At 35.7% G+C, this 18,092-nt stretch overlaps 2 protein-coding genes and 10 non-coding genes across 12 annotated transcripts; 10 read left to right on the top strand and 2 right to left on the bottom strand.

The window, feature by feature from the left end:
* Nucleotides 1–2,362: 2,362 nt before the first annotated feature.
* On the bottom strand, nt 2,363–4,321 carry LOC113701035 (uncharacterized). The gene is made up of 3 exons (XM_027221483.2): nt 4,203–4,321; nt 3,083–3,196; nt 2,363–2,683 (listed from the first exon to the last, which is right to left on the bottom strand). The coding sequence occupies exons 1-3, from the start codon at nt 4,218–4,220 to the stop codon at nt 2,552–2,554; spliced, it is 264 nt and encodes an 87-aa protein (XP_027077284.1). The 5' UTR covers nt 4,221–4,321; the 3' UTR covers nt 2,363–2,551.
* A 37-nt stretch (nt 4,322–4,358) lies between these two features.
* Nucleotides 4,359–4,432, top strand: TRNAI-AAU (transfer RNA isoleucine (anticodon AAU)). The gene has a single exon. It is a non-coding gene; the product is annotated as a tRNA-Ile (tRNA).
* A 1,193-nt stretch (nt 4,433–5,625) lies between these two features.
* TRNAI-AAU (transfer RNA isoleucine (anticodon AAU)) lies at nt 5,626–5,699 on the top strand. The gene has a single exon. It is a non-coding gene; the product is annotated as a tRNA-Ile (tRNA).
* Nucleotides 5,700–6,082: 383 nt separating this feature from the next.
* On the top strand, nt 6,083–6,156 carry TRNAI-AAU (transfer RNA isoleucine (anticodon AAU)). Its single transcript has one exon. It is a non-coding gene; the product is annotated as a tRNA-Ile (tRNA).
* A 360-nt stretch (nt 6,157–6,516) lies between these two features.
* On the top strand, nt 6,517–6,590 carry TRNAI-AAU (transfer RNA isoleucine (anticodon AAU)). Its single transcript has one exon. It is a non-coding gene; the product is annotated as a tRNA-Ile (tRNA).
* Nucleotides 6,591–6,975: 385 nt separating this feature from the next.
* TRNAI-AAU (transfer RNA isoleucine (anticodon AAU)) lies at nt 6,976–7,049 on the top strand. Its single transcript has one exon. It is a non-coding gene; the product is annotated as a tRNA-Ile (tRNA).
* Nucleotides 7,050–7,432: 383 nt separating this feature from the next.
* Nucleotides 7,433–7,506, top strand: TRNAI-AAU (transfer RNA isoleucine (anticodon AAU)). The gene has a single exon. It is a non-coding gene; the product is annotated as a tRNA-Ile (tRNA).
* A 391-nt stretch (nt 7,507–7,897) lies between these two features.
* On the top strand, nt 7,898–7,971 carry TRNAI-AAU (transfer RNA isoleucine (anticodon AAU)). Its single transcript has one exon. It is a non-coding gene; the product is annotated as a tRNA-Ile (tRNA).
* Nucleotides 7,972–8,359: 388 nt separating this feature from the next.
* TRNAI-AAU (transfer RNA isoleucine (anticodon AAU)) lies at nt 8,360–8,433 on the top strand. Its single transcript has one exon. It is a non-coding gene; the product is annotated as a tRNA-Ile (tRNA).
* Nucleotides 8,434–8,817: 384 nt separating this feature from the next.
* On the top strand, nt 8,818–8,891 carry TRNAI-AAU (transfer RNA isoleucine (anticodon AAU)). The gene has a single exon. It is a non-coding gene; the product is annotated as a tRNA-Ile (tRNA).
* Nucleotides 8,892–9,281: 390 nt separating this feature from the next.
* On the top strand, nt 9,282–9,355 carry TRNAI-AAU (transfer RNA isoleucine (anticodon AAU)). The gene has a single exon. It is a non-coding gene; the product is annotated as a tRNA-Ile (tRNA).
* A 401-nt stretch (nt 9,356–9,756) lies between these two features.
* LOC113699390 (histidine kinase 1-like) lies at nt 9,757–17,637 on the bottom strand. Its single transcript, XM_027219739.2, has 13 exons — nt 16,803–17,637; nt 16,124–16,366; nt 15,203–15,991; nt 14,771–15,018; nt 14,340–14,499; nt 13,702–13,828; nt 13,497–13,586; nt 12,798–12,992; nt 12,649–12,718; nt 12,438–12,480; nt 11,846–11,992; nt 10,540–11,583; nt 9,757–10,269 (listed from the first exon to the last, which is right to left on the bottom strand). The coding sequence occupies exons 1-13, from the start codon at nt 17,052–17,054 to the stop codon at nt 10,054–10,056; spliced, it is 3,624 nt and encodes a 1,207-aa protein (XP_027075540.2). The 5' UTR covers nt 17,055–17,637; the 3' UTR covers nt 9,757–10,053.
* Between the last annotated feature and the right edge of the window lie 455 nt (nt 17,638–18,092).

Below are 18,092 nucleotides of genomic sequence, written 5' to 3'. Positions count from 1 at the left end.
GGGGGAAGGGGCAGGGGGGCTGGCGGGGGAAGGGGTGGCAGGGGAAATGCAGAGGAGAAGGGGAAAGGGAGGAGAGGGGTGGCGGAAGGAGGAAGGAAGAGGAAGAAGAATAAAAAGAAGAAAGAAAGAAAGGAAAGAAAAGGAAAGGGAAAAAAGAAAGAGAAAGGAAAAAAAAAGAAAAGGAAAAAAAATTCACCTTACAAAAATTTTTACAAAATTTTTTATTTTACAAAAACTTCTATTACAAAAATTTTATACAAAAAAATTTTTCATCTTACAAAAATTTCTACAAAATTTTTTCAAAAACTTCTACAGTGCACTACAGTAAAGTTTTAGACAAACTCCAAAAAAACTCAAGTTTCAAACAGGCCCTTAATGTTGTTTGGGAGTTAAGGTAGGAAAAGGGATAATTTTGGATATATATATATATATATGTGTGTGTGTGTGTGTGTGTGTGTCAATAAAAATTTGTTCAGTACACATTTGAGGACAAAATTGGCATTTAGAAAAATTTTATTCTCAGCTTTTCCAATACTTTCCGCCCACATTCAAGGGAAAAACTTTGATAACCACCACCGTAGGAGCTCATCTATCCAAATCAGACGCTTTCCATCCATTTCTGCCCCTCAAAAACTCCCAAATACTAGAAAGAATGTTTTTTTTGTCACCTTCTTTTATTTTCTCATTAGTCATAGCTCCCAAAACTAGCTATAAGAGTTTAGGAAATTTTCGCGTAAATTTTGATTCCAAGTTAACAACTTTTCCTCTTCAATACTTTGATTTTGTTATATTATATAGTACTATGAAAAATAATCGTTGTTACTAAATTCTATTATACTCATACTAAAGTTTAGCCTTTGTTATCTATTTTTAACTAATACCTCCTTTTGATAACCAACTAGTAATAAGTTAAGGGGTATTTTTGGTATAAAATATTCTTCTTACTCTTGAAATTATTTTTTTATTGTTGATTTTTTTGAATTGGGCTAATTTGTTATAATAACATTAGTTTTAAGGGAAGTTAATGATATTTAAAAAATCTCAGGGGAGAGGATAGTGAAACTGTCATAAATCTCAGGAGAGGTTTTTGAAATAATTTAACGGAGGAGGAGAGAATGCATGCATACCTTTCCGATCGTTTGTCACGTTGACTACGCGCCACTTTTACATGTAAAGCATCTGTATTTTCATTTTCTGTGTTTTAAACCCCTGTTTTCTAATATTTCCTTGCGCCCATACCCTTCCGTTAAGTTTTGGCATTTAGCCCTCGTTTACGGTTTACCCCAGTCACTCTTTCCTAATTTTTTTTTAGCGAGTGTAAGATTTCAAATCCACGACTTCACATTTATATATTTTTCCATGCCACCTAACCCGTCTTAGAACAATTTATGTGTCGATTGGCTTCTAGTTTCTCTATTGCACATTTGCACTTATTTGTTCACTTAATCCCTCCGCATTAAACACTTCGAGGTGCCAAAATCAGCTCTTCATTTTTTTTCCCTCCCAGGAGTGTGTGATGATCATTAGTAATATATGGTGATTTCTTGCACTCATGTCTATTTTCTGGCAGTCAGATACTGCTGCTACTCGTGCATTTATTGAATCGCATTTTGAATAAAGAATTAAAAGAATCGAAATAAATGAAAGCTAGAATTCAGGAAATCTTGCATTTCCAGCAATTTCGAGGGATTCAAGTTTTGCACTAGTAAAAGGTTTATTCCATTTTGTGCCCTATAGTAATATGATCTTATTTCAAACCCCCTAAAGTGCAATTACTTTAGCATAATAACTTTAAACCTTTTTACCCAGGAAAACATAAGAGCCCTTTAGCGTGATGAATTTAAACTTTTTTATACAAGAAAATGTAGTCCACCTTTTGTTACAGGATAGAAGAAACCTACATTCATCATTTCCCCTACTTCACAAATCTGGACTTTGAGGCATCAATGGATGATCGTCCGAGGCTATTAGTCCAAACCATGTAAACTCCCGTTTAAAATAAATAGTCCAAATTTATTCTTGTACACTATCAAAAAACTATAAGATAACAGTAGTAAACTAAATCTCAACTTCCAATCCTCCATTTTCTCAATTATTTATCCCATGCAATATATGCTTGAAAGTCTAGAGGCCCCTTTTCCGACAAACTTTTCCACCTTCAAACTTCACAACGGGTCAAGCTAAGCTCCTTACAAATATCAGTCGATACTAATAATCAGAACTCCTCTTGACTTGATTTGCCTCAATTTCTGTTAACATTCTAATGTGTATCAATCTGAATGGCCTCACTTGACAAATGTCTTGCAACAAGTACGTTTCCCTCCCGGGGAATGTAAAAATAGATGTCAGCAAAACTTTAACATGAATAATGGGTTGGCATTCACTTATCATTGACGGTAATGAATGAAAATACAACTGCTAGTATGCAAATACATTTCATTGGCCTCCCAAAGGCATGATGAAACTTACATGGGTATAACAAATAAAAATCGAAAATGAAGCTCACGTGGGTATCAGTATAGCAAAGGCAATGAACAAGTCATTCCTCCAACTACAGTGCTCTAAAACTCTCTGTTTTGTCAAGCCTGGAAGTGCCAGAACTGGATGACTCTCCCACTGCATCAGGGGAAGTGGCCATACGAGCTGACTCCTTCTTTAGTTTTGTGGGCAACCCGGAAACCTCCTGCAGTATTAAGACAGAAAGATGAAAATAAATAGTATAAAACATAAGAGCACATGTTCCTTTGTGTCTTATTGCCACCCATTATGATAATCGAACTACTCCTGGCAGAGTTCCAAACGTATCCTTGTTTAAATGAAGACCTCTAGAACTACCAAGAGCATGGGAAGTCCAATAAAGAGGAACTTTTTAGGGAAGACTGATGCAGAATGCAGGCGGAAGAAGAGAGAGTAATGTAAAGCAACAAAGTCCTATCCTCATCTAATGCAATGCATATCATTGAACAGATTGCATAGACAAGTGACACATGATACATTGTAACCACTGCATATTCCAATCAACTTAGGTACATATTAACTGGAGCTAACCTTAATGCATTCAATTGAACAGCTACCTAATTACCTTCATCAAATGCAATCTCATGTCACAGGGTCGAACTTGGTTCCCAATACACGCCATAACAAATTTGGAATAATGAAACAGAACATCAGCGGCAGCTTGCTTCTTTTCTTCAGTCTGGCAATCAATACTCAAACCTTATGGTTAGAAAGTAGTATGAATGAGTTCAAAGAGAAATCTAAAAATTAAACAATATCACAAGCAGCAAATTGAAAGTTGAAAGGCATTAGCAAGTGCCAAACGCCAAAGATTTCTTTTTTCATCTTGCTAACATTAAATCCATCAACCACACTACTTTTCTCTCCTTGACATGCCACTGAAATCCATGCATTCACTAACTTGAACAACTTCTGACAAGGGAATGCCCAGTAATTCAAATTCAGTAGACTGAAAAGGTAAAATCATGTTTTCCACCCAACTTACCTTTCTATTTGAAAGAAGAATGGCCAAGTTAGATATTTTACCGTATGCATTCCAGAGTGTTTGTATTTACAACGCGTTTTTACCAGAGGCAAAATTAATAACACCCTCTCTTCCTGATCAGTTCTAGAATCATACAAGAGTCCACGGAAAAGCTCTCACCACCGGTTGGCTTTTCTAAGAAATAAAAACAGAAAGAAATTGTGCAGTATCTACATCCTAATAACCAAGAACTGAATTAGCTGATATACTTTTCAATCTGACAAACACTACCAGTGCAGCTACATACAGACTACTGAAGCCAAGCATCTTGAAGAGGATGAAATAGGTGCGGCATCATCTCTGACAGTGTATATATGGATAAAGCCACATAACAAGCAAGTCAGGAATTGAGTTAAAATAATTTTGACAGACAAAATTAAAGTGATTATTTTTCTTAATCATTTATTGTTTTCCCTTCTGATAGTTTGACCACAGAATTACCCAATGCAAATTCATCAACCTGAAGAAATATATACAAATCACTTAACCTCGAACAGCAAACGAATAATGCTGCCAAAGCAAGTAGCAAACGTTGATTCATATTTAAAAAAAAAAATTTCTAGGGCTCCTATCCAATTGCAAAGCTAAATAAAGGATTAAAATTATATTCAATTCCAGAAATGAAGAGAGAGATTAAACTAGATTTAGATTAGAGGTTGACCTCGTAGTCTTCCCTCATCGCTGCAATCGAACACCTTTCTTCCTCTTCTTCCACCTATGCATCCAACCCCAGTGTCACCCGCTTCACCTTCTTTAATATACTGCGCCTACCTTTTCTATTCATGATTAAAATTTGTGAACATTAATCGCCAAAGCTGGCCTATTAGCTCAGTTGGTTAGAGCGTCGTGCTAATAACGCGAAGGTCGCAGGTTCGAGACCTGCATGGGCCATTAGCTTGGGTTTCTCCATTTTCTCCGAGAAAACAGATTTATTAATGTGTAACTGTTTTTTCTTTTTTTTTTTTTGGGTGAAAAAGTTGTCTGTTAGTACTTGATTTGGTCTTTCACTAAATGCTTAAAAGTTCGTAAACAATATTTGTGATTATAATTTTATTTGCTTTGTTTTTCATATAATTATTAATATCAAATATGAATAAACACTTATTTAGAGTCAACTAATATAAGTTAATTTGTTCTACGAACCAAATTTCGAGACCTGCATAGGCCATTAGCACGTGTTTATCTATTTTCTCCAAGAAAACATGTTTATTAATGTATAAATGTTTTTTTTTTTGTGGAAAAGGTGTCTGTTAGTACTTGATTTGGTCTTTCACTAAATGCTTAAAAGTTCGTAAACAATATTTGTGATTATAATTTTATTTGCTTTGTTTTTCATATAATTATTAATATCAAATATGAATAAACACTTATTTAGAGTCAACTAATATAAGTTAATTTGTTCTACGAACCAAATTTCGAGACCTGCATAGGCCATTAGCACGTGTTTATCTATTTTCTCCAAGAAAACATGTTTATTAATGTATAAATGTTTTTTTTTTGTGGAAAAGGTGTCTGTTAGTACTTGATTTGGTCTTTCACCAGATCCTTAAAAGTTTGTAAACAATATTTGTGATTATAATTTTATTTGCTTTGTTTTTCATATAATTATTAATATCAAATATGAATAAACACTTATTTAGAGTCAACTAATATAAGTTAATTTGTTCTACGAACCAAATTTCGAGACCTGCATAGGCCATTAGCATGTGTTTATCTATTTTCTCCAAGAAAACATGTTTATTAATGTATAAATGTTTTTTTTTTGTGGAAAAGGTGTCTGTTAGTACTTGATTTGGTCTTTCACCAGATCCTTAAAAGTTTGTAAACAATATTTGTGATTATAATTTTGTTTGCTTTATTTTTCATATATTTATTAATATCAAATATGAATAAACACTTATTTAGAGTCAATTGATACACGTTAATTTGTTCTACGAGTCAAAGTTTGAGTTGAAATTTTGGATGATGGCCATTATTTGAGTATAAGAATGAGCAAGTATTTTAATTCTAGAACCAGAGTATGTTCCGATCATTTGAACTCTTTAGGAGATTCCGAGAAAAAAGAGCATCCAATCACCGTAGCCGGCCTATTAGCTCAGTTGGTTAGAGCGTCGTGCTAATAACGCGAAGGTCGCAGGTTCGAGACCTGCATGGGCCATTAGCATGTGTTTTTCTTTTTTCTCCGGGAAATCAGGTTTACTAATGTATAACTGTTTTTTTTTCGTGGAAAAGGTGTCTATTTGACTTGATTTGGTCTTTTATCGGATGGTTAAAAGTTTGTAAACAATATTTGTAATTATAATTTTGTTTGCTTTATTTTTCATATAATTATTAATATCAAATATAAATAAACACTTATTTAGAGTCAACCGATATAAGTTAATTTGTTATACGAACCAAAGTTTGAGTTGAAGTTTGGATGATGGTCATTATTTGAGTATAAGAATAAGCAAGGGTTTTATTACTAGAATCAGAGTATGTTCCGATCATTCGAGTTCTTTAGGAGATTCTGAAAAAAAAGAGCATCCAACAACCATAGTTGGCCTATTAGCTCAGCTGGTTAGAGCGTCGTGCTAATAACGCGAAGGTCGCAGGTTCGAGACCTGCATGGGCCATTAGCATGTTTTTATCTTTTTTTTTTTTTTCAAAAAAACAGGTTTACTAATGTATAACTAAATATATATATTTTTTGTGGAAAAGGTGTGTGTTTGTACTTGATTTGGTCTTTTATCGGATGGTTAAAAGTTTGCAAACAATATTTGTGATTATAATTTTGTTTGCTTTATTTTTCATATATTTATTAATATCAAATATGAATAAACACTTATTTAGAGTCAACTGATACACGTTAATTTGTTCTACATTATTTGAGTATAAGAATGAGCAAGTATTTTAATTCTAGAACCAGAGTATGTTCCGATCATTTAAGCTCTTTAGGAGATTCCGACAAAAAAGTGCATCTAATCACCATAACCGGCCTATTAGCTCAGTTGGTTAGAGCGTCGTGCTAATAACGCGAAGGTCGCAGGTTCGAGACCTGCATGGGCCATTATCATGTGTTTTTCTTTTTTCTTCAGGAAAACAGGTTTACTAATGTATAATTAATTTTTTTTAAGGGAAAAGGTGTTTGTTTGTACTTGATTTGGTCTTTTATCGGATGGCTAAAAGTTTGCAAACAATATTTGTGATTATAATTTTGTTTACTTTATTTTTCATAAAATTATTAATATCAAATATGAATAAACACTTGTTTAGAGTCAACTTATAGAAGTTAATTTGTTCTACGAACCAAAGTTTGAGTTGAAATTTTGGATGATGGCCATTATTTGAGTATAAGAATGAGCAAGTATTTTAATTCTAGAACCAGAGTATGTTTCGATCATTTGAACTCTTTAGGAGATTCCGAGAAAAAAGAGCATCCAATCACCGTAGCCGGCCTATTAGCTCAGTTGGTTAGAGCGTCGTGCTAATAACGCGAAGGTCGCAGGTTCGAGACCTGCATGGGCCATTAGCATGTGTTTTTCTTTTTTCTCCGGAAATCAGGTTTACTAATGTATAACTGTTTTTTTTTTCGTGGAAAAGGTGTCTGTTTGATTTGATTTGGTCTTTTATCGGATGGTTAAAAGTTTGTAAACAATATTTGTAATTATAATTTTGTTTGCTTTATTTTTCATATAATTATTAATATCAAATATAAATAAACACTTATTTAGAGTCAACTGATATAAGTTAATTTGTTATACGAACCAAAGTTTGAGTTGAAGTTTGGATGATGGTCATTATTTGAATATAAGAATAAGCAAGGGTTTTATTACTTGAATCAGAGTATGTTCCGATCATTTCAGTTTTTTAGGAGATTCCGAAAAAAAAGAGCAGCCAACAACCATAGTTGGCCTATTAGCTCAGTTGGTTAGAGCGTCGTGCTAATAACGCGAAGGTCGCAGGTTCGAGACCTGCATGGGCCATTAGCATGTTTTTATCTTTTTTTTTTTCCGGAAAAACTGGTTTACTATTGTATAACTATATTTTTTTTGTGTGTGGAAAAGGTGTGTGTTTGTACTTGATTTTGTCTTTTATCGGATGGTTAAAAGTTTGCAAACAATATTTGTGATTATAATTTTGTTTGCTTTATTTTCATATATTTATTAATATCAAATATGAATAAACACTTATTTAGAGTCAACTGATACACGTTAATTTGTTATACGAACCAAAGTTTGAGTTGAAGTTTTGGATGATGGCCATTATTTGAGTATAAGAATGAGCAAGTATTTTAATTCTAGTTCCAGAGTATATTCCAATCATTTAAGCTCTTTAGGAGATTCCGAAAAAAAAGTGAATCCAATCACCATAACCGGCCTATTAGCTCAGTTGGTTAGAGCGTCGTGCTAATAACGCGAAGGTCGCAGGTTTGAGACCTGTATGGGCCATTATCATGTGTTTTTCTTTTTTTTTTTTCCAGGAAAACTGGTTTACTAATGTATAATTAAATTTTTTTTGGGAAAAGGTGTGTGTTTGTACTTGATTTGGTCTTTTATCGGACGGTTAAAAGTTTGCAAACAATATTTGTGATTATAATTTTGTTTGCTTTATTTTTCATAAAATTATTAATATCAAATATGAATAAACACTTATTTAGAGTCAAGTTATAGAAGCTAATTTGTTCTACGAACCAAAGTTTGAGTTGAAATTTTGGATGATGGCCATTATTTGAGTATAAGAATGAGCAAGTATTTTAATTCTAGAACCAGAATATTTTCCGATCATTTGAACTCTTTAGGAGATTCCAAGAAAAAAGAGCATCCAATCACTGTAGCCGGCCTATTAGCTCAGTTGGTTAGAGCGTCGTGCTAATAACGCGAAGGTCGCAGGTTCGAGACCTGCATGGGCCATTAGCATGTGTTTTTCTTTTTTCTCCGGAAAATCAGGTTTACTAATGTATAACTGTTTTTTTTTTCGTGGAAAATGTGTCTGTTTGACTTGATTTGGTCTTTTATTGGATGGTTAAAAGTTTGTAAACAATATTTGTAATTATAATTTTGTTTGCTTTATTTTTCATATAATTATTAATATCAAATATAAATAAACACTTATTTAGAGTCAACTGATAGAAGTTAATTTGTTATACGAACCAAAGTTTGAGTTGAAGTTTGGATGATGGTCACTATTTGAGTATAAGAATAAGTATGGGTTTTATTACTAGAATCAGAGTATGTTCTGATCATTTGAGTTCTTTTGGAGATTCCGAAAAAAAAGAGCAGCCAACAACCATAGTTGGCCTATTAGCTCAGTTGGTTAGAGCGTCGTGCTAATAACGCGAAGGTCGCAGGTTCGAGACCTGCATGGGCCATTAGCATGTTTTTATCTTTTTTTTTTTCTGGAAAAACAGGTTTACTAATGTATAACAATATTTTTTTTTTGTGGAAAAGGTGTGTGTTTGTACTTGATTTGGTCTTTTATCGGATGGTTAAAAGTTTGCAAACAATATTTGTGATTATAATTTTGTTTGCTTTATTTTTCATATATTTATTAATATCAAACATGAATAAACACTTATTTAGAGTCAACTGATACACGTTAATTTGTTCTACGAACCAAAGTTTGAGTTGAAGTTTTGGATGATGGCCATTATTTGAGTATAAGAATGAGCAAGTATTTTAATTCTAGAACCAAAGTATATTCCAATCATTTAAGCTCTTTAGGAGATTCCGAAAAAAAAGTGCATCCAATCACCATAACCGGCCTATTAGCTCAGTTGGTTAGAGCGTCGTGCTAATAACGCGAAGGTCGCAGGTTTGAGACCTGTATGGGCCATTATCATGTGTTTTTTTTTTTTTTCCAGGAAAACTGATTTACTAATGTATAATTAATTTTTTTTTTGGGAAAAGGTGTGTGTTTGTACTTGATTTGGTCTTTTATCGGACGGTTAAAAGTTTGCAAACAATATTTGTGATTATAATTTTGTTTGCTTTATTTTTCATAAAATTATTAATATCAAATATGAATAAACACTTATTTAGAGTCAAGTTATAGAAGCTAATTTGTTCTACGAACCAAAGTTTGAGTTGAAATTTTGGATGATGGCCATTATTTGAGTATAAGAATGAGCAAGTGTTTTAATTCTAGAACCAGAGTATGTTCCGATCATTTGAACCCTTTAGGAGATTCCGAGAAAAAAGAGCATACAATATTGATTATGGCTAGGCGCCAACAAGTAACCAGCTAACAACTTGGTGATTGATATATTGCTAGTTGCTACAAACGTGGACGAACACGATTTCGATTTTAGTAGTCAAAATTAAGCTCATGAACTCGAAGTTTTACCATATTACATGCTTATAGAAACCAATCGACACTTCTACAACATGGCTTGCACCATTTTCTGTACTCACTGCAAAAATTTCTCGAGCATACAGTTTTTTTCCAGCTTCTTTCTCCAGTGAAGTTGAGCATTTCCGTTCAAGTAAAGATGGCAAAAGCTGTTATGCGTTTGGAAGCTTGATGTAATAGTTTTAGGCTGTTCTCTTGGTCAAGGAAAGAATAGTTGAAACCATCAACTTGCGATCAATTGGCTTCGACAGATAAGCATCCATCCCCACCTCCAAGCATTTGGCTTCATCGCATGACATTGCATGAGCTGTCAGCGCGACAATTGGGATGTGGGAACCAGAACCCAATTCTGACTTTCTGATTGCTTTTGTTGCTTCATAGCCATCCATCTTTGGCATCTGATAATGGGAAGATAATGACATCAGATATGAAAATCAGGACTTTACAAAAAGCTCTTACTTAAAGTGCAATATGTAATTAATCATAGTGCAAATTAGCCAATGCCTGAAGGGTCCTATGGAATTTCTGGTATTTGACAATTTTTTAGTGTGGAAAGGGTAAGATCAGCTTGTTATTAGACTCTATGAATTTCCACCAGAATGAGAAAGTTAGAAACAACCAACATGCAAAAGCATTGTAATAGTTAGGCTTGATTTCAACTATCCTACCTGACAATCCATTAGGATCAAGTCATATGGCAGCAAAGAAAGTCCATTGGCGGTGATAATTTCTGAGTTGTCATCTTCCACGGGAGACTCCTTTCTCAATTCACTTGAATGCAACAAGAATTTCAGAGCTTCGACTGCCTGCAGTCCGTCTCCTACAGCCACAACTTTGGCGCCCAACTTTTCCAGCATTATAGTTGCAACTCTCTGAAGGACTGGAGTATCTTCTGCAAGCAGAATACGTAGTCCCTTTAAAGAACTCTGTTCATCCATAGATGTACTTATACGCACAGTATCTCTCTCTTTAAGGCAAGTAATAGGAGACTGTTGCTCTTCTTGTCTCGTCTGACCTGGACTTTTCTTGTTGCAAGCATTTTCTTCATACCTCACATGAGCAAATTCAGCATGATGTCCGTTAGGTGTCCTATTTAGGGATGGAGAGGCATTAGGTGTCCTGTAAAATGGACTCGCAAGTCTAAGATCATCACGTTCTGACTTGTCAGAGTCATCAGAGCTGGGAGTCCAAGAATGAATAGCATCAATTTCATGGCATTCATTCAAATTTCCTTCTATTGTAGCAGTCACATACTTCTGAAGCTCCATCTGTTGATCCTTTATCACAGCTTCCAAAATCTGAACTATTTTCGCCTTGTAAAGTGGTCTACTGACCATCAATAAATGCCCTCTCCAACGAAGTTCTGCCTTAATAGCATTGGGTGTATCATGGTTCAAAATCCATGCAAACTTAGCTATGCTACTGTATTTATCCAGGTAAGCGAGCTGTTCCTTCCATATATCCGTGCTTAATTCAAGAAGTCCAATAACAATGACTATGACGACAACTGAGATGCTGATGCCTTGCGTATGCATTTGGTCACTTTCAGAAAATTCACCTGGTGGAATATGCATGTAACTGGCTTTGAAGTGTTCCTGAAGAGTTTGTGTCAGTTCATTCCATTCAGATGCTTCATATGTGTGCACCAAATTTTTCTGTAACCATTGGGCCATAGTCGATCTACCCATTCTTCCATTAAGTGCAAGCACCATCTGCATCCAAATTTATTATGATCGATCTGATAAATTAGGTCCATCAATAAGTTACTTGGGTATATTATTTTGTATGGTTTATTAACAAAATTAAAGTGGAATTGCAGCCGATTATGAATAGCATTGCAATGATACAGATTATGTATTAGCCTTAATGTTACCCACAACAAATAACCAAGAAGTGTAGCTGTTGTGAATTATTAGAGAATAAGATTGAAACTCTACAATGCAAGGGTGAAAGAACTTCAAACAATTTACTCACTGTCAATTTATGTTCTTTGAATTTGAATTGGCAATGCTTTCCTGCACCATTTAGATCTGCAGGTGTGCTGAGAATTAGGTACAGTCGCATCAGAGCACCTGGCCCATTCTTCTTTTCAACTTTGATCTCTCCACCCATCTTGTTAACCTGTTGGGACAACTTTTGCCTTGCGTAAACATGAAAAAGGATGAAAAACAGCAAGATGGTTGCTTTTTTCTTTTGTTTCTGTCAGTGTTTCTGTTTAGAGGTTTCAAAATTCCAGCAGTGATGAATTTACTGAAATATGTCGAGATGCTTTCCTCTACGACGCACTGATGAATTTACTTCATCATGAAACAAGTCTAAAGATGTTTGTAGCTGTGGCGTATATAATTCAGGTCACACAATCGGTTCTAATGCATATCTTAGCTCCACCTTCTGGAACAATGCAAAAAGTTAAAGCATGAAATCATATTCTTCCATTTCACCAGCTAATGAAAAATAAAGCACCTGGGACATCTACCTGCTGCCAGACTTGAAATAATTTTGCTCAAGGGATGAGTGTTAAGTTTCAGGAGAATTACAATTTATTTTAAGCATGTTTTCAGCTTACCAAGGTTCGTACAATGCAAAGACCGAGCCCAGTACCACCATGCCTGAAATTGAAAAAACAGAAGGACAATTTTCTCAAAGTTTATTTCCAGTAATTAATTGGATCTACAATGATTAAAAAAATTGAGAACTTAATAGACAATTCAAGATGGTGCACTCGTTAAGCTCATCTTTAGGGCATCAACTGCAGTTACTTGATACAGTATACTTACAAGCGAGTAGTTGAAGGATCAGCTTGCTCGAAGCTTTCAAATACAGATTCCCATTTGCTTGGATCGATTCCTACATAATTCACGAAAAAGAAATGATAAAGACAACGTCAAGATTTCCTGTCTAGGTTTGTATAACTGCAAGTTCATACCACACCCTGTGTCATCGACTTCAAACCAAAGAACCATCTTGTTTTCTTTCTTCAAGGATCTCTTTCCGTGGCTTCCATGTAGCTTTAATTTCATCTTCTGTCCTGGCCAAGAATCCTTTTGACTAATTGAACACTTCCCGCTGCTAAGGACAGAATTTGGATTTTCAGACCAACCCCGAAGAATAACGTGGCCAGCTGCAGGCAAGAGAAAACTTTATTTTCTGCAAGTTTACTTCAGTTTCTCATAAGCTGATCCCTTTTAAGTTTAATTCTTGCAGAGATGCTTCACATCTAAAATTGCCAGGATGCATTCAATTAATTTTCTTCTTTAAGCATACTCAAGTCTATTCCTAACGGTATTAACAGGTTAATGTTGAGTATCCTTCACCGTACTTAAATAAACTCAAGAATTGTAGGTGTACTGATGTTTCAACAATCTGAAAATTGATTCAAATTAACATCTTCTTAAAATGTGATCTGCAATATGATCTCTTAGCTTTTCATTGTTGTAACAAATAAACCACTGTGCTCCTTCCTGAATCATGTGGTTTCTTTCGTCTGAGTGGTCGGTCAATTTTCTTAGTGCTTTTTATTCGTAAAATTTTTTCCTCACACCAAGCAGTGGTGAATTTCAAGTTCAATTACTTTGATGATTGAGAAGCTACAATGGAGGCCAACTGATGAGCAAGTCAAACTTACAAGTTGTAAACTTGATAGAGTTGCTGATGAGGTTGGCAAAAATTTGAACAACTCGAGCTGAGTCTCCTTGAACTAATTTTGGCATGTCATCTACCAATAAACATAATAAGCAGCAATTGTTGCTTAGAAACCAATACTAGAAAATGCAGATATTAACCATTGAGGAAAGGTTGTTTTGTTATTCAGTTTGGATATATGGGCATACCAGAGAGATCTAGAATGATTTCCACATTGTGGTTAATGCACTGGACAGAGAACATATCAACAAGCCCTTCAAGTTCCCGGCCCAAGTCAAACTCAGTTTCTTCCAGCACTAGTTTTCCGGATTCAACCTGTGGAAAAGTTTCAGAAGAGAATCCATAACTGCAAAGGCTGGCAATACACTTCCACTATACTTTAGGAGGAACAACACCATTCACACAGAAGAAAAGGTTCTCTATCAATTCTGCACTCTACCTATGCAAATTGGACTAAAATGAGACAAGGATAGAGGAAAATGAGAAACCAAAGAGCTAAAATCCTGTCTAAGATAATTCTTTTCCAAACAGGTTGAATTTACAAACTTGTTGGACAATTACATTCTCTTATGATCACAGGAACTCCCAAACCTACTTAAGAAACTCTCCAACCAGAGACGGATCCATTGTTGTAAACCTTTTAGTTCCACGAATAAATTTTCAGGTTAATGCTTATTCACACACACGAGACAAAATAGCAACAACTTTCTAGATATCCACATGAAAACTGTAGAAAAGTACATTGAGTTATGCCCTTTTAAGTTGAGATCTGTTGCAACAAATGGTTCAAGAGTTAACAGGAAAGATCCTTGAATGTATAGCTCACCTTGCTGAGATCCAATATATTGTTAAGAAGACGGAGCAAAGCAGTTGAACATTTGCGAATTTGCGTAACATTTGCATACTGCTCATTGGTGAGGCAATCATCACAAACCAGGATGTCCAGCAACCCAATCACAGCAGCCATAGGTGTTCGTAGCTCATGACTGCAAAGGATTTATGAAAAGTTCCAGATTCATAAATCTCCATATATCATACTATAAATCCAAAATTCTCGGAAATTTGATTTCTGAATATTCAGATTCCCAACATGGTGTGGGATCCAAGTTAGTTAGGATACTTTCAGTTCAGAGTTGTAAAAGACTAGACTTAAGCAGAACGTTAAGGTTCAAAAAGAACATGAATGTGAACGCGAAGAAACGACATTATTTGATCCACTTGTCTGTACATAACCAAAAAGCTGATATAGATTCTTACCTCATGTTTGCTAAAAACTGGCTTTTATAGTTACTTGATGCTTCTGCCTTCCTCCTCGCATCAAGGTGGCTAATCAATTCTGCTCTTAACTTCATTTCCTTTGACACCCCATTAGTCAATACAAAGATGCAAACACATCCAACTACTAAGATACAAACAGATGCTGATATCAAAACTACTAATGTCTTGAAAGCTCTCTCATCCACCCTGCCCATGATATACTTTCTTGGGATGATGATAACCCCCACCTGTAAGTAAATTCTTGTTAGCATATGTTGACCAGGGCCTGATGCCAAAATAAGCAAAATTATATTGGTAAAGTCAAATCATCTGCATATTTATCTATGCATGAACGATTCAAAAAATGATAAGGCATCATTATTTTGTATTTCTTATCATGAAAATGGAGTTCATACGTATTCAATAGGTTACCATGGGAAGTCTCTTTAAGTTGAGGAAAAATGAGTCTATGTAATACAGCTGATGACCAAGCCTTGCATGTTCTATATGAACTTCATCATTCAAAGGAAACTTGTCACCATATACTCTCTGTAACCACTCAGCTCCAGAACGTATTACACGATCTTCCGAATCAACAGCCATCATGAGCTTTGGTCCCGTTGTTGAATTCATTAACAGAGGAGTATTTGAGGAAGTAGCAAGCAACCAACCTTCTTGAGAGGTTAAGTATATGTGTCCACTGTGGAACCCAACAAGTTCTTTCATTAGTTGACCCACACTATAAAGTGCTGTAGTAACACCTACAACAGCTACTATGCTTTCTTTAGATGAGTCCCAAACAGGTAATGCTGCAGAAAGCAGCGGAGAATCCGTATACTTGCTCACTGCCACGTGCCATGAAGCCGCACCATCAGGTATTTGTGAGATGCCAGCAATATTGATTAGTTCATCTGGCGGTATTGGGCTTGATTTCCCGATCTTTTCACCTGTAACAGGGTCTAGAGGTTGCCGATACCAAATTGCAGACATATTTCCATGTATGGATTGATCATTCCACCCTTGATGAGAAGACCGCGTATCGGCATCATACCCGTTTATTGAATAGTTGACGAGATCGGAGTATATGTAGGAAGTTTTGTTGCTCCTGTGATCTCTATGGAAAGCTTGAACAAAACCATTTCTGTAGTTTATGGTTATTGAGCTGAGAGCTCTTTGACTTGCAAATAGTGCCCAGGTCACGTCTCTCATTACTTCATACAACTGTTAAAGAGACAACAGCCAGGAGAAGTAAGATGTACAATACAATACATTGAAGAATTGCAGGCAGGATTTACAGCAAACTGATTGACTAGGAATTAAGAAAAGAGAAGGAAGACTCCACTTAGCAACAACCTCAACTTGCTGTGCTTGATTGACAGGCTTGCTGTACCTCCTGATTACATATTCTGACAATTTCACCTGAGCTGTTGTTATTTCAACAGTGGAATTTATGATGTTCCACATTCGTAGCATGGGTCGCTGCAGTAGTTCAAACCGAAGTCCATAGGCTAATGTATCCAGTGATCTTTGTGTATAAACTTTAGTAAAATGCCATGTTAGTAAAGTTAGCATGCCAATCAAAATTGCAAGCATGACCTGCATGAAAGTTGAAGCCACGAACATGAGGCACTAGAATCCAAATATGTTTGAAAACAACCAGAAGATGATCAACGTCCATGAAGACAGAAACCTATATCGTTTTCACCACTGTAACCCGAGAAAAGGAAAACAAAGAAAAAGCATAATAAAAAGTAGGTCCATTTAAATCATTCTGCAGAAATGGAAAAGTTGGCCATGTACTGGCTAATTAGGAGAAAGAGACAATGACGGAGTACTCAATAAGTAGTCAAATGTCATGGGTTCACCATTTACTGAGCATTAAAAAGGAAAATAGGCGCATATGCAGCATCTTTCTATTTTTAGTACTGCTTTCAAGAGCTTCCGCAACCAATCATACTTGATGCTGGCCTGGTAATAACTATATAGCCTAATATCACCTTATTAGTCCATTTCAGGGACAAAATTCACATACCATGATTGCAAGACGAACCATGAAAACGCTGTAGTATGATGAGAGACAAACAGTACTTGTATCCTGAAGTTCTTCAGCTTCAACATCCCTATTGAAAGTTCTCTTGCAGCAACGAGATCGGTTTCTTCTACAAGAATTAGCAGAAGCAAGAATTCTGTTAACATAACTTCTCAGCCACAACCCCATTGCCCTGAATGAAGATGGTGGAGACTCAAAGGTAACAGAGGGACTGTTGCTGGCTGCATGAGCCATTGCATCTTCTTGAGCATCGAAGTGAAGCAACTTACACTTTACATAGCAACTTCTTCATTCAATTAAAATAGAGGGAATAGAAAAAAACTCTGAAAAGACGCGGGGAGAGAAAGAGAGAGAGAGACAGAGAGAGGGGGAGATTTGAGGCTTATATTCCAGACTGGTGGACTGCTTCTGTTTCCTATTGTATAACTGTCGCTTCACTCTTTATGGAGGCACATTACTCCCTAATTTTCAAAAGTGGGAGGCGTGGTGTTATAATCACAGATAGCTCATCCACAATTCCGCCCTCTTTTCATTTGTTTTAAATTCTTTAATTTGGCCATTGTGGTATCTAAAATTAACAAGTAAAGCTCAGGAACGTTTACTGACTATGCTCAATCATGGATGTCTATTTATCTTTTCAAGAGCAAGAAACTGAGAGCATCACACAACTATTTTGGAGATTTAAGGTTCTTGACCCCTTACAGGCAATGGAATCTTGTCGTTTCTCACGGTCCGAAAATAGAAATACCAGGGGACAGGGGGACCAATTTTACTAGTACTAACTATAGGTGCATGGCCATGGTGTCCATCACATAAGCTTAGAGGGACCAGCGTCGATAGTGTCATAGTGCTATGTGATGAGGGTTAAGCTAATGACTTGGAGCCATATCTATGCGACACTCTTCCATGCGCTATGACTTACTTATCAGATTCCAAACAACAAGATAATGCAGCACCATTAAAGAATCCCATTCAACTCTATCGACATACCATGTATTGCAAGATTGTGATTCTTGATATCCAACACGTGTTTGCCTCTCTAGACATATCCACCCAAAAAAAAATGGGGGTGATGGCAAATTAAGTCCTTGAAAGATGCCAGTGTTCTGAATCATTTTTGCCAATATAGGATCATTATTTACGCCATACTTCAGGCCAATCCCAATCATGACCAGAATTCCAGAAGAACTGTAGTGTTTATTGGGTCTTTTACTGGTCTGGGGTTCTCTGCCGATGCAAAAGGTTTGCCTTGCTTATGGGTTCCGTTCACTC

Source organism: Coffea arabica, chromosome 7c, assembly GCF_036785885.1.
Source record: "Coffea arabica cultivar ET-39 chromosome 7c, Coffea Arabica ET-39 HiFi, whole genome shotgun sequence".
Lineage (NCBI taxonomy): Eukaryota > Viridiplantae > Streptophyta > Magnoliopsida > Gentianales > Rubiaceae > Coffea > Coffea arabica.
The sequence above is the reverse complement of the archived record's forward strand: the minus strand, read 5'-3'. Positions and strand labels throughout refer to the sequence as shown.